Source organism: Sorghum bicolor, chromosome 3, assembly GCF_000003195.3.
Source record: "Sorghum bicolor cultivar BTx623 chromosome 3, Sorghum_bicolor_NCBIv3, whole genome shotgun sequence".
Taxonomy (NCBI): domain Eukaryota; kingdom Viridiplantae; phylum Streptophyta; class Magnoliopsida; order Poales; family Poaceae; genus Sorghum; species Sorghum bicolor.
The window spans coordinates 62,718,547-62,732,948 of record NC_012872.2 but is presented as its reverse complement, the minus strand read 5'-3'; the positions used below and the strand labels follow the sequence as shown (position 1 = coordinate 62,732,948).

The 14,402-nt window shown below is 44.4% G+C and overlaps 1 protein-coding gene across 1 annotated transcript; it reads left to right on the top strand.

The window, feature by feature from the left end:
- On the top strand, positions 12,344-13,371 carry LOC110434048 (forkhead box protein G1-like). Its single transcript, XM_021457682.1, has one exon. It carries the CDS (start codon positions 12,657-12,659, stop codon positions 13,098-13,100), a length of 444 nt encoding a protein of 147 aa, XP_021313357.1. The 5' UTR covers positions 12,344-12,656; the 3' UTR covers positions 13,101-13,371.

Below are 14,402 nucleotides of genomic sequence, written 5' to 3'. Positions count from 1 at the left end.
TTTGAAACTAAACAAGGCCTAAGCACGTGTGATTGCTCAATGACCAGCCTTTTGTACACGGGACATCCGTACTGTTACTGCCTTGCGAGTAGTCTTCTACAGTAGATGGCAATGGGCCAGTGGTGAACAGAATGTCCAATTGCCCCAATGGTTGCGTGCGGTAAAGTACCTGGGCAGTAGAATCCTGAATGTAATAAGGTGCCTTGTGGACAAGCTTAAAATAAAGATAAGAGCGAGGTTCCCTGTCCGGCGCGTGCTCCTGGATTAGCTTGGAAACGGATGGGATCACGGGAAAAGAAGGCAAGTACGCTGCGGCCGGACTAGCCCCGGAGGAGAGTAGACACGGACACATGCAATGCAAGCATCGGAAACATCTTGCCACCGCCTGCTCGCCGACGGGCCCTGCATGCACACCCACGCGGATTTGACTCGCTCCTTTGTTCTACGAGATTTATTGCACCGTCTTGGTAGAGATCACTTGACCTTTTCGTCGACCGGCACTGCATGCAATGCAACTCGGCTCGGCAAGCCCCGCACCGGCAGAAGCGTTAGCGATGCGTACATTTCACATGGCATGCAGGTGGCCACTTTCTACGTCTCCTGCAGCTTCGGTTTGCCCATTCATGTGCGGAGAGGGCGTTCACGGTTTGATGGTGCGAGGAGCGTAAATGCGCGCGCTCAGCCTCTGCGCCGCGCCTTCCAGCTCCAGGCGGCGCGCAAGGAAAGCTCCCGCGCGATCCACATGCCAGCCGATCAGATCGACCGGCTGGCGATAGCGTTGTGGCATTCAATGCAGTGATGTCGTGGACACGATCAACGAACCGGCGTTGGCTGGCTGGCTCGCAACGAAGACTTCGAGCTGATCCGGCCGGCCCGTAGGGCAAACGATGGGGGGAGCCGGGGAGGTGGCGCACGCCGCACGCGCACGGTAAAAGGTTGGAAACGTCGTGGACGCTGGACTGCGATGGCCGACGACGGGATGAAAACGGATCTAATACGGAGGGATATCAATGATATTATATTTGTTTTCATATTTTTGGTCGGATTCGAATTCGAATACGGATAATATCAATCATGTCGGATAAGATATGATTGGATGTCGACATCATAAATATACGATTTAAGTATTCGGATACAGATACGGTATCGGATGTTGAATATTCGTACTAAAAAACGGACAGATGTAAACCTCTCTAAACAAATTCGGTTTCGAATACGATACTAAAATATCCGTACCGAGGAAGGCTCGGGTGCGTCATCGATGAATTTTGTGCTTTCTAGCCGTCAACGGTCAACCGGTTGGTTGAGGTGAAGGCTCGTGGCTTCGTGGGCCACGGGGAAAAGCAGAAGAGGTCTGCGAGGCTCGTGTGTGGCGGCGTGACCATGAACCGGAGATGTGTGGCGACCAGCGAGACGACGAGCCCACTAGTTCTCGTGGCCCGTGTAAGAATACTTGAGTTCCATATGAAAGGCCCACAAATAGCCCACGCCACGCCACCATGATATGGTTTCAACTGTTTGTACAGCTCAAGATAAAAGACAAGTCCATTTAACCTCCCGTAATTATCAATGTCGTCTTATTTTTTTCCCTTTTACCTCTCTTAACTATGAAATTTCTTTTGATTTTCCTCCTTGAAGTACAAAATCAGATATCCTACATCTTGAAGGGACTAATACAGGATAAATCACATCCCTAGCTATTTTTTATGGTGTTTTAATCTACATAACAATGCATCAGTCATCATACATGGTGAAACTTTAGCCTTGAGACCAAGAAATTACAATATTTTTTTTCAAAAAAATCCAATATTCTTGTTTTAAAAGCTAGACAATTAAAAAAAAATCCTACAACCACATTTAATCTTAAAAGAATTGTTTTAGCTCCAAAAATATGAAAAAGATGATTTTTTTTTCCCAAAGGGGGCAGAGGAAAAATGGAAACAAACCTTTCCATGATAAATAGGTGAACTGAATTTTAGAAGCTGAAGTTTTCCCATTGCAATGTTCCATATGAATAACTGTCAACAAATTTGCATGCGCATTGCAACAACACTAAAATTTAAAGAAATGCATGAGTTGGTTCCATGATGAAGTTGTTAGAGAGGACCGTGGGTAGGGGATGCAACTGATTTGTGTTCAGTAGCTGGGTGGGCAAATAAAGGGAAATATAAGGGTATAATGGTGGCATGTCATGCACATCAACACAAGTCCACTGTTCTAATTAAGAACTAGAGATAACTGCAACATCACATCATGATAAATTAGAAATCATTACCGATCATGAACAGATAGTTACAAATTTCTTGTCGGCTGCTACTTATCTAAAACACCAAAGGATATGACAAACACACAGTGTGAAAAAAGCAAGGACAGATATAGGACTCTTGCGGTCTTACCTTCCCCATATGTAGACGGCAGGTCCCAGGGGACAAGGTAACGAGCCGAGGGTGGCCGCGGCAGCCCTAGCACGTTCACTAGCTGATAGGCCTCGTCGTGTTCAACTCTGAGATCGTGCACATTGACGTCGAACAGTTCTTGCCCTAGTGCAAAGTACACCAAATCAGGGTTTGTTGGACAGACGACACAGAGCAGAGGATGTTCAGTGGTAGCCTTGTCCTATTGTAACTGTCAGCGTTCCACAACTCGTCAAATCTCATCTCATACCTTTTGATCCATTGCCATCCAAAGAGGATACAACTCCAAGTCCACATTATGAGAGTCCCGATTCCTCGATCTCGACAAACCTCATCTTATTCTAGCCTAGGGTTATGCAACGCTTGGTCTAGATGTCTCTCGTAGCCTCGTGAAGAGCACACTGATATGGCAGTTTATGGAAGTGCAGCTTGTCGGTCTATGTCGTCTTCACTGATAGATACGAAGGCGTCTTAGCTGATGATGCCCCACGAGAGATCAAACCACCAGAGCATTCTGCCATCCGACGCTGAGCCATAAGCAATCACTTGTGATCCTTGACCTTGTTCCTCTTCCTCCACTCTGACATCAAGGGGCATTCCATTGTCCTGAAACTCTTGTCTGATTCTAGATAAATGATGGAGGCGTCGCCATACTCGTCATCAACATGCAACTCGGCGATGAGAGACTCGCCCATCTTGTTTGAGCAGAAGACAACGCTCTCCAAGCTCTTCAGAATAGGGACTTGGTCGGTTCGGTCGATGACGTACTCGATGGTGGTTGTCGTTTGCCCATCCGCCATGTGGAAGTGGTGCGCCAGCAAGAGGTGGCTGTCGTAGTGGCTGGTGTTCAGGCCAGAGTGTGCGCCGTTGAAGGGTCTGAGCCTGGCGGAGCCGCAAATTTTATGAAGACTAGGCAAAATGTTATACTAATACTAACAAGATAAACATAACGCAAGATTATAAAGGAGGTTAGTGTTAAGCATGTAGTGACTCACTAGGGCATGTTTGGTTGCGGGCGGTAAAGTTTACTGTCCGTCACATCGAATGTTTAGACACATACATCAAGTACTAAATATAGACTATTTATAAAACTAAAAACATGGCTAGAGAGTAATTTGCGAGACAAATCTTTTGAGCATAATTAGTCCATGATTAGACAATAATTGTCAAATAAAACAAAAATGCTATAGTACCTGTTAAACTTTAACAACCCCAACCAAACACTCTCTAAAGTTTAACCGTGCTTAAGCGTTTATATTCCCTTAAGAATTTTGTGATGCAGTAGACATTTAGTATTTATATCTGAAACCGAACAAATAAAGAAGAGAGTGGAGAATAATTAAGAAAGAGCAAATGAATGCATAAGTCCTTGTCTATCTCTCCTCTTTCCTTTTTATAGAAAAGGTGTGAGTGAAATTTTTCATAATTTTCGCTAATGGGGTTTGTATTTAAAAAAATATATTTTTAGAGAAATCATTATTTCACAAAATTATGTAATTGGACCCTAAAGACACTAGTATAGTCCTTAACGCATAATGCACCTCCAACACAAAGCATCCAAGATATATTAAACTAGATAATTTTCCTATGTGTTTTGCTGTTAGAATTTAAAAGATAATGATATTGTAATGAGCCTATCCTCTATCCTCTCTTTTCTGTTTGTATTTCTATATACCCAAACTTATATAAGACTAGATGAATATTAAGAGGACTCTTCCAACTAGATAAAAATCTATCGTGGTCAGCAAAGTTGTTTCTTTATTTGTGTTTGCTCTGTTAGTTAATAATTTCAATTTCATTAAGAAAAACAAACTAAATAAATGGAAAATAAAAATTGATAGAATTCCTTTTATTTTTTCTTCAAATCCAAAAACATGATTTTTCTGCCCGACCTCGCAGTGCTTGCCGACGCCGCAGAAGTAGAAGCGCTGGCTGGGCTCCCTGAGCTCGATGATAGTCGGCCCATTCTGGTACCGGTTGGTGATGTTGTGCATGCTGCACAAGTCGAACAGCTCCCACGCGCGTCGGCACCTCCACGACCACGATGTTGTGCGCCCCGCTCCGGTACAGGAACACGTACTGGTGGTATAGCCAAATGAACGCGAGCAAGCACCGGTTCATCATGCACGCATGCCTCGTGGAAAGTGATAAAAAGGGCTCGCGCGCGGCCGCCTTCCTCAGCTTGTCGCCGATGCTGATCTGCCTGGTGCTTGCCCAGTCCGCGTAGTACGTCCTGTTGGGGGGCATCCGCCACCCTTTGCCGGCGCCGACGATGTGGCAAGAGGCGGACGTGCTGTGGCCAGACACGGCGGACGAGCTGCGAGGGAGCGGGGGTTTGATGTGGCCATTTTCTGGCTCTTCCTGCGGCGGCGGCAGGGCAGGCCGGCGCGTGAAGCCTGCCCCCGCTTGGCGCGACGGGTGGACGACAGGGCCGGCCGCGTCGTCTCCTATCAACATACCGGCTAACATTGCCCGTGGCGTTGTCGCTTTACGACGGCGATGAACCGCCGCCGTTCGTAGAGATTTGTGGTTCTTGCGACCTTGGTCCTGTCTCTTGTGGTGCAATTGAAAACCCCGGACCGAGAGGCGAGCTTTGAAGAAATGTTTAGGAAAGATCGGCTGTGAAGAAATTCATTGACATTTCGGATTTTGGGCCTGACGAGATGGTACTAGGATTTAGATATATGGATGGACGGACGTTCCATTTTTTGCTTCGTTGCTGTAACTTCATCTGATGTAAGAAGGTTGCTTTTCAGAAAAAAAGAAAAAGAAGAAGTCCGATCTGTGATGTAGGAAGATTAATGATCAATGAAAAGTGAACACGTCATGCCTCATGCGACCAAACAAAAGGCTATTGTTCTTGCCTTCCTCGGAGTCGCCAGTGCAGGTGCAGGCGCAAAAGGGAATCAAGTCTGGCTTAATTCGTGCACATTTGCAGCTCAGGCCATACGTCTCTGCAACTGCTTCAAGCTAGCATCTCATCTCTTCTTTTCACCCGAAACGACAACTCCCTCCACCCCTGCTTCTCTGCTTGGCCGGGGCTGCCGCTCTGCGGACGCTAGGGCCTTGTTTAATTGCCAGAAAATTTTGTAAAATTTTTCACATTCTCCGTCACATCGAATCTTTAGACGCATGTATGAAGTATTAAATATAGACGAAAATAAAAACTAATTGCACAGTTTGGTCGAAATTGACGAGACAAATCTTTTGAGTCTAGTTAGTTCATGATTGGACAATATTTGTCAAATACAAATGAAAGTGCTACAGTGTTCATTTCCCAAAATTTTTCGGAACTAAACAAGGCCTAGGCCGCTTGCTCAAAGTTAGTAATCTGGTCAACCCGAGTTAGGATTGGCATTTCTCCGATTCCCCTCATCTTCGTGGAGACGACAAACTTTACACGTCTTTGCCAGCCGGGTCGCTTCAAATCTACTACTACAGCGCTAGTCAAAACTGTTGGGCATTGCCCTGTACTTTGGCTGGGTAGTATGTCAGCAAGTGGTAAACTGATCAGTTCAGTCGGTTCATTTCATCATCAGCCAGTGGTTCGCCCTGTCGTTTGTGCCGTGCTCAAAGAATCGATCTGTGCCGACCTTCTCGCAAGACCATTAGAGTCTCTGACCCTGAAACAGTGAAACGAATACCAGCCGAGTGCCGACCGAGCTGTGGCGTGTGACGCCGACGACGCCCATGCCAGTATAGTATTAGCGTGACTCTTTGGTTACTCTATGTCGCTAGCGTGATTCGCAGTGCTACGCTAGGCACAGTACACCGGCGAGCCGCCGCCCCAGCAACAATTGCACGCCAAGCACAGTCCCTTCCGTGTCCGTCAAGAGTTGCCGGTTCGATATCGTCTGCCCCCCGTGGCACGGCAGGGATGCGATCCATGATTGCGCCATCATTGCGGGGCTTCGGCGCTTCGCGCTGCTATAACGAAGGCCTTGTTCAGTTCGGAAAAACTTGTAAAAAACGGCACTGTAGCACTTTCGTTTTTATTTGATAAACATTGTTCAATTATAGAGTAACTAGACTCAAAAGATTTATCTCGCGGTTTACAGATAAACTGTGCAAATAGTTTTTGTTTTCATATATATTTAATACTCCATGTATTCGCCGCAAGATTCGATGTGACGGGGAATCTTGAAAATTTTTGGCAACTAAACAAGGCCGAAGATGTTAATGATGAGACGTGTTCAGTCCGATCGGTATGAACAGTGACAAAAAGAGAAGGTGCTGCTAGTGCATATGGATAGCAACCGTGTATCTTAGGCCTTGTTTAGTTCCCAGAAAATTTTGCAAAATTTTTCACATTCCCCGTCACATCGAATCTTTAGACGCATGCATGAAGTATTAAATATAGATAAAAATAAAAACTAATTGTACAGTTTAGTCGAAATTGACGATACGAATCTTTTGAGCCTAGTTAGTCTATAATTGGACAATATTTGTCAAATACAAACGAAAGTGCTACAGTGTCGATTTCCCAAAATTTTTTCTGAACTAAACAAGGCCTTAGTATGAATATTCAACATTCGATACTGTATCCGTATCCGAATATTTAAATCTTATATTTATGATGTCGACATCTAATTATATCTTATCCGACATGATTGATATTATCCGTATTCAAATCCGAATCCGACCAAAAATATGAAAATAAATATGATATCGGTAATATCCGTCCGTATTTTTTTTAAGGTCAACCGGAGGAATTGTTCCCCACCTGAATTTTATTACTTTTGTTGGCCCCAAAATGGCCCATCATAGGCCTTGTTTACTTCCACCCTAAAACCTAAAAAATTTTCAAGATTCCCCGTCACATCGAATCTTTAGACGTATACATAGAGTATTAAATATAGATAAAAATAAAAACTAATTCCACAGTTTGGTCGAAATATACGAGACGAATCTTTTGAGCCTAATTAGTCTATGATTGGACAATATTTGTCACATACCAACAAAATACTTACTGTAGCGATTTTGCAAAATATTTCGTAACTAAACACGGCCATAGTTTTACACAGATTGCATAAATTACAAGGAAGTCATCACATCACCCAGTTGATGATGTAGGTGATCTCCTGACAGAAGAAACAGAGAAATAAAGAGAGAAACCACAAGCTTTGTACTAAGCTTGTCCTGCCAAATCAAAAGCTTGACACCATTGATCAACAATGTGCTTCTTCCTAATAGGGAACCTGAAGCGGAGTCTCAATTGCTAATCCATGGTCGAGATGGCACATATCTGATGGAGAAAAACAAGTGGCCTATACTAACTCTGCCTGAAGAAAAAGAACCAGTAGAGTCTTACTCAAGAAGACACGTTTCTGGGGGAAAAGCAGGGGTCCAACTCGTTGGCATCTCAACATTCATGGGCAAAGATGCCTACTGAGATGAGTGGTCAGGGTGATATGTGGGATGTGACTGGGGAGGACATAATGGACTCTATCTCAAATGAAGGCAAGAACTCAGATAAAGAGGAAGAAGGCAGAGGGTGGCAATCTTCTAATCCAAGGAAAATGAAGAAGAAATCCTTCAAGCAGGTGGTGGTGGCTACTAGGACAAGCAAAAGACTCCATAGGGAAGAGATCCCAATGGCAGGAAAAGCAACTTCGAAAGATATGGGGAATATCTCTACTGCAGGTACCCTAACAGCCAATCCTTTTACTGTTCTTTGTAACACGTCAGATGATTTATTACAAAACACCCTAAATGACTTGAATTTAGTAGTGGATAATGTGGGGAAACAGTTAGGGGTTTTTAGGGCTGAGGAGAAAGCTAGGGCGGCTTTAGCTGAAGCCAACTATAAGGTCTTTTTAGATAGACAGAAAGATAGAGATAAACTACGTGGGGATGATATTGAGTCTGAATTATCCATGGGGATTATTGATAATGGAGTGAGACTTGGTCCTGTAGTTCCTACATATGATGAGATGAGCGCTGAGGACAGAAATAATTTTGACAAAAGTATTGTCGTTCAGTTGGCCAAGGGAGGCTACGCTGGGGGCATGGAACCATCCTCGAATAAACAATGAGGATCCTCTTCTGGAATATTAGGGGTTTAGGAAAGACATATAGAAGAGGATGGGTCAAGGATCACATTCTTGCTGAGGATTTGGATATTGTGGCTCTACAAGAAACTATTAAACAAGACTTTACTGATTCTGAATTGAAGGAGCTTTCAGGGAACAGGGAGTTTTCCTGGTTATGGGTCCCTGCTAGGGAACATTCAGGAGGGATCCTTACTGGGGTTAGGATAGACGAATTGGAGTTAGAGAATTCTCACATGGGCTCTTTCTTTCTGGATGTGTTGATTAGAAATAGAAGCTCTAACTTCAGGTTCTGGGTTCTAAATATATATGGTCCAACGAAACACTCTTTATCTGGAGAATTCATTAGCGAAGTTAAAGACTTTTGTGCTAATGAAAGTCTTCCTATCCTTATGGGTGGGGATTTTAATTTGATAAGGAATAATAGGGAGAGGAATCAGGGCCAAGGAGATCCTAGGCTGATGGAGCTCTTTAATGATTTTATAGGTGAGCTTCATCTGAGAGAAATCCATATTAGTGGGGCGAAATTTACATGGTCTAACAAGCAGCGGAATCCTACTATGGTTAAATTGGATAGAATCTTAGCCACTACTTGTTGGGATGCGCGTTTCTCCTCTTCTTTTGCTTGGTCGAAAGCCAGGGTTGGCTCTGACCATTCACCTCTGATTCTGGACACTGGAGAGAGGAAGAATAATAAAGCTAAATATTTTTACTTTCAAGAAAAATGGCTCTTATCTGAGGATTTCAATAAACGTATTAAGGATAAGTGGTCTGATATAAAGTCTTCTTGTGCTAACAATAGTTATTCGTTGGATATCTGGCATGGGTGTCTTCAATCCTTAAGAAAGTACTTGAGGGGGTGGGATTTAAAGAATAGAGGAGACCAAAATAGGCAGAAGCTGGTTTTAACTAAGAGGGTGGAGGATATTGACTTAATTGCAGAAAAGAGACTCCTGTCTATGGAGGAATGGGAGGAAAGGCTACATTTAGAAGATAAACTGGATGAAATGAGCAGGTTAGAAGATCTACAATGGAAGCAGAAAGCAGGGAAAAACTAGGTGTTGCAAGGGGATGCAAATACCTATTTTTTTCATCAGTTTGCTAATGGTAGGAGAAGAAAAAAGACTATTGCCTATCTTGATGCGAATGAAGGGGAGATAAGAGGGCAGAAGGAAATAAATGACCACATTGTAGATTACTATAAAAAGCTCTTTGGACCAAATGATCCTTGTCTCATGGACCTTGGTGATAACTTTTGGCCTGTGGAGTTAACTTTAGAGGAGTCAGACAAAGCTAGTTTAGTTCTCCCTTTCTCCATGGAGGAGATCAAAGGTGTGATTATGGAGATGAAAGAAAATTCTGCTCCAGGTCCAAATGGTTTTAGTGTTAGCTTTTTTAAAAATAGTTGGGATGTAATCAAATGGGATGTGTTGAAGATGTTTCAGGATTTCTAGGAGGAGAAGCTGGATATAAAGAGATTGAACTTTGGAGTTATTACTTTAGTGCCAAAATTAAAGGAAGCAAATACTATAAAGCAATTTAGACCTATCTGCCTCCTTAATGTTGATTATAAGTGGTTCACTAAAGTTCTAACAAATAGGTTGGTGCCTGTAGCTAAAAAAATGATTGGGAAGAATCAAACAGGTTTTATCAAAGGGAGAAATATCTTAGAGGGAGTTGTGGTTCTTCATGAAGTTTTGCATGAGCTACATAGATCTAAGGCAAGGACCCTGGTTCTAAAGATAGACTTTGAAAAAGCTTATGACAGAGTGAGGTGGGACTTCCTTGAGAAAGTAATGAAAGGAAAAGGGTTCCCTAGCAAATGGATTAATTGGGTAATGAGTACTGTGAGAGGTGGAAGGGTTTGCATCAATGTTAATGGTGAAAGGAGTGATACTTTAGAACTTATAGGGGTCTAAGGCAAGGGGATCCTCTTTCCCCCCTTCTCTTTAACATTGTTGCCGATGCTCTAGGGGTGATGCTACACTCTGCTGTTAGCCATGGGCATATTTCTGGTGTGTTATCGGACCTGATTCCTGGGGGTGTTTCACACATACAGTATGCTGATGATACTGTCATCATGATTGAAGCTACTGAACAATCAATTAGAAACCTAAAACTCATTCTTTACTGTTTTGAGTGGCTTACAGGTCTAAAAATCAATTATCATAAGAGTGAAGTATTTGTCTTCGGTGTTACTCAGCTGGAAAAGGAGAAGTTTGCTAATATGCTGAATTGTGTGCTAGGAGAGTTCCCTATGAAATATCTAGGTATACCTCTTAGCTATAAACATTTGAACATGAGCGCTTTTAGTCCTATGACTCAAAAAATGGTTAAAAGGTTGGATCCCTGGAAAGGTAAATTGATGACCTCAGGGGGGAGGCAAATTCTGACAAATTCTTGTCTGAGCTCTATTCCTCTTTATTGTATGGGTTTCTACCTTCTTAAAGATGGGGTGCACAAAAAGATGGATTCTATTAGGGCCAAATTTCTCTGGCAAGGCGCTGATGAGAAATTTAAATACCATATGGCCAAATTTGAAATGGTTTGTAGACCTAAAGACCAAGGGGGTCTAGGCATCATTAATACCAAGATCATGAATGAGTGTCTTTTGGTTAAATGGATCTGGAAAATCTACCAGCAACCAGATGAACTGTGGTTTAAAATTTTGAAAGCAAAGTACCTGAGAGGTAATAACTTCTTTGATTCCAGATCTGCAGGAGGTTCCCAATTTTGGAAAGGTTTGCATAGTATCAAACATCTCTTTAAGTGGGGTGCTGTCTTTAAAGTGGGGAATGGTAAGTTGTGTAGATTTTGGGAAGATTGTTGGCTACAAAGAGTTCCTTTGAAATTGGTCTATAATGATTTGTACAACCTGATCAGGAACCCTTTCTGCCATGTTGCGGACTGCTGGGATGAGGGTTCTTGGGGTCTTGAGTTTAAAAGATGCCTTTCAATACAACAATATGAGAGATGGTTGGGGTTATTGAATATGTTAAATGATTGTTCGTTGACTGACAATAGGGCTGATCAAGTTTTATGGGCACTGGAAAAAAAGAATCATTTTACCACTAAGTCCTTGTATCGTTTTTTGACTGACAGGGGTGTCAAGAGTAGGCTTGCTGGTTTATCTGGAAAAGCAGAGTGCCCCTTAAAATTAAGTTCTTTCTTTGGCAACTCCTTAATGACAAATTACAAGTGGCTGTTAATCTGGCTAAAAAGGGGTGGAAAGGAAGCTTAATTTGCTGTCTTTGTGATTGCTCTGAAACTGCAGATCATATTTTCTTTAGTTGTCATTTGGCCAAATTGATCTGAGAAATGCTTAAAGAAGTTTTTCAGCTGGATTCTTATCCTAATTCATGGGAAGATTTTTGCGAGACTTGGTTAAGAGGCAAGGGGCCCTTCCCAATTAGATTGATCATTTTTATATTTTCAGGTTTCGCTTGGGCCCTTTGGACTACCAGAAACAAGATGGCTATTAACAAGACGTTTCTTCGTGCCCCCACTGATATCATCTACATTGCATTGTCGTTACTGCAGAAGTGGAGCGCCAAACTTAAGGAGAAAGATCAGGAGCAGATCATCTAGATGAAGGCTGCTGTCACAAGCTGGATCAGAGACTTCAAGCCTAGTTCGATCAATCTTTCTGAAGTAGTAGAGATCTAATGTTGTAGTTTTTCGGGTTTTAGCTGTTATGCTTTGTCTTGAACTGGTATCCCCAGTCGTTACTGTTACTCTGTTACATTGCTTTCTAAAAAGCAGAGGTTTTCACCTCCTTTTAAAAAAAAGCGCCATTGTTCAACTGCAGCCTTGCAGTCGCGAAGAACTTGTGAGATTAAGTGTGTTTCAGTCCTGAAGATCCTTGCATTTCTAGCCTACATATGGACAACGGCGGCGACGTCGTCAGGCAGCGCAACACACCAGAACAGGCCAGAGCCAGATGGTTCCATATCCATCCAACTCCGAGCGTGTGTGCTGCCTGCACCATCACGAACACCGTACGCGATCGAGCGAGCCGCGCGCCGCCCGCCGCCCGATGCTTACAATCCACTCCCCACCGCATCCGCATATGACGCCATGCGCGGCTGGCACCGCACCTTCCCACCTTCCTCCGCTAGCCCCTAGGCGCTTATACACAGTATAAATCCAGCAACGCACGCGGACGAACGCCGCAGCACGCCATCGTCTAGTGATGGAAGAGTTCCAGGAAGCCGACATGCTGTGGCCGGACGTCGTTGCGCTTGCCCACCACCACCACGACTGCCACCGCTGCCACCGCCCGGCCGAATCCGCCCACGGCCACCGCCGCCAGCACCCCACTACGGGTCAGCAGCAGCAACCACGCGCCGCGGTCGTCGTCCACCCACCACTACAGTCCCCGCCCGTGCGCATCCCCTCGATGCCGCTGGCGCGCCCGCGCAGCTACTACGGCGACGACGACGATGGCGCGGAAGAAGCGGCGATCGTGCCGCCGCACGTGCTGGCGGCGGCGAGGCGGTGCGCGGAGGATCAGCGGAGCGTGGCCTCGTCGGTGTGCGTGGGCCACGGGCGCACGCTCAAGGGCCGCGACCTCCGCGCCGTCCGCAACGCCGTGCTCCACATGACCGGATTCCTCAGCAGCTCCGACAAGTACTGACGGACGGCGCGCTATAGTAGATTAAAGCAGCGCGCGGTTAGAATCGTTGTATTTCAGCAATCTAAAGTCAGGAATGGCAGCCGGATAGTCGTGGGGTTTTTTTGGCATCCAATATATACTGGAGTTTGAACTTTTTTTTGGCATGCAGGGTGTAATTTCTGCGCCACTTGCTACTAGATGGTATACATCCAGATAGCAATCTAATGCTACAATCAGCATTGCAAATTTGCAATGAAAAAAAAAAGGTTCTTGTCGAACTATGTTTATGTCATCTTGGTTACCGCGCAAATCAACATGATGTGGCTTGCGATGTGCTTTACTTGATCGTTGTTTATTATCATATCATCAACTTCTCTAGCAGTAACAAAATGCGTTAAAAAAAAGATTTCAGGAGATAGCCTTCTGATTAAGAGAGGTGGATGTCTTTTTGACGCCGCCTCTATATGGCTACAGACTACAGACCATTTGATAGAGCTTGCACAAGTTGAAAAAGAAATTCTTTCTTAACATAGTAAACAGTGGCGACTGCTAGCTCCATATCTGCGTGCGTGCGCTGTGATGTGATGTGAACTCTGTCGCAGGGCTTGGCAGAGGAAACGAAGCGGACGAAGCTGGAGATGCATGCAGCGACAAAACGGCAGGTGGTTTCTGGCTCGCGAAGAAACTAAACAAAAAGTGACTCGTCAGATCGGCTGGTAAACATGGAGTGAAACCGCACACAGAATTGAGAGAAAAAGGAAACCTTGGCCACTACCGGTTTCATCATGCCCAATCTGCTCTTCTCGTACGAGCTCCGTTTAAAGTAAACACACACCACTGGTGGTGTGCACGCGTGTAGAGACTCGGTGCCCGTCTCTTTCAGAGATGACGCGACATTGTTGGCCATCAAAGCGCAAGCGGGGGTCCGTCCAGACAAGGCAGGCACTTCGGGGGCAGGGCAGGACGTGGACAGCAATGTGTACTATACGCTGAACCCTCCTGGGCAAAAGCAGCTGGTATTAGCAGCTAATCCGTGGGCTGCTGACGGAGCAGGGGCTTTGTGTTTGCATCTGATCTGGTATATTCTGTCTCATCAGCAGCGAAAATCAGGTCCTACTCGTGTCCGCATGAATTGAGGAATCGAAATATTTTGAAGAATTGCACGGTCAGTATCGCTGATTGATAAAAGTTTCTGCTGTCTCAGAAAGGCCTCTTGGGATAGATACAAATCGGAACTGAGTGCTGTTTGCCTGTTTCCATGACATGTAGTAAGCTCATGGCTGTTTTGCATGCTCTAAGTTTTTTCTTTTTTTGGTACTCTTG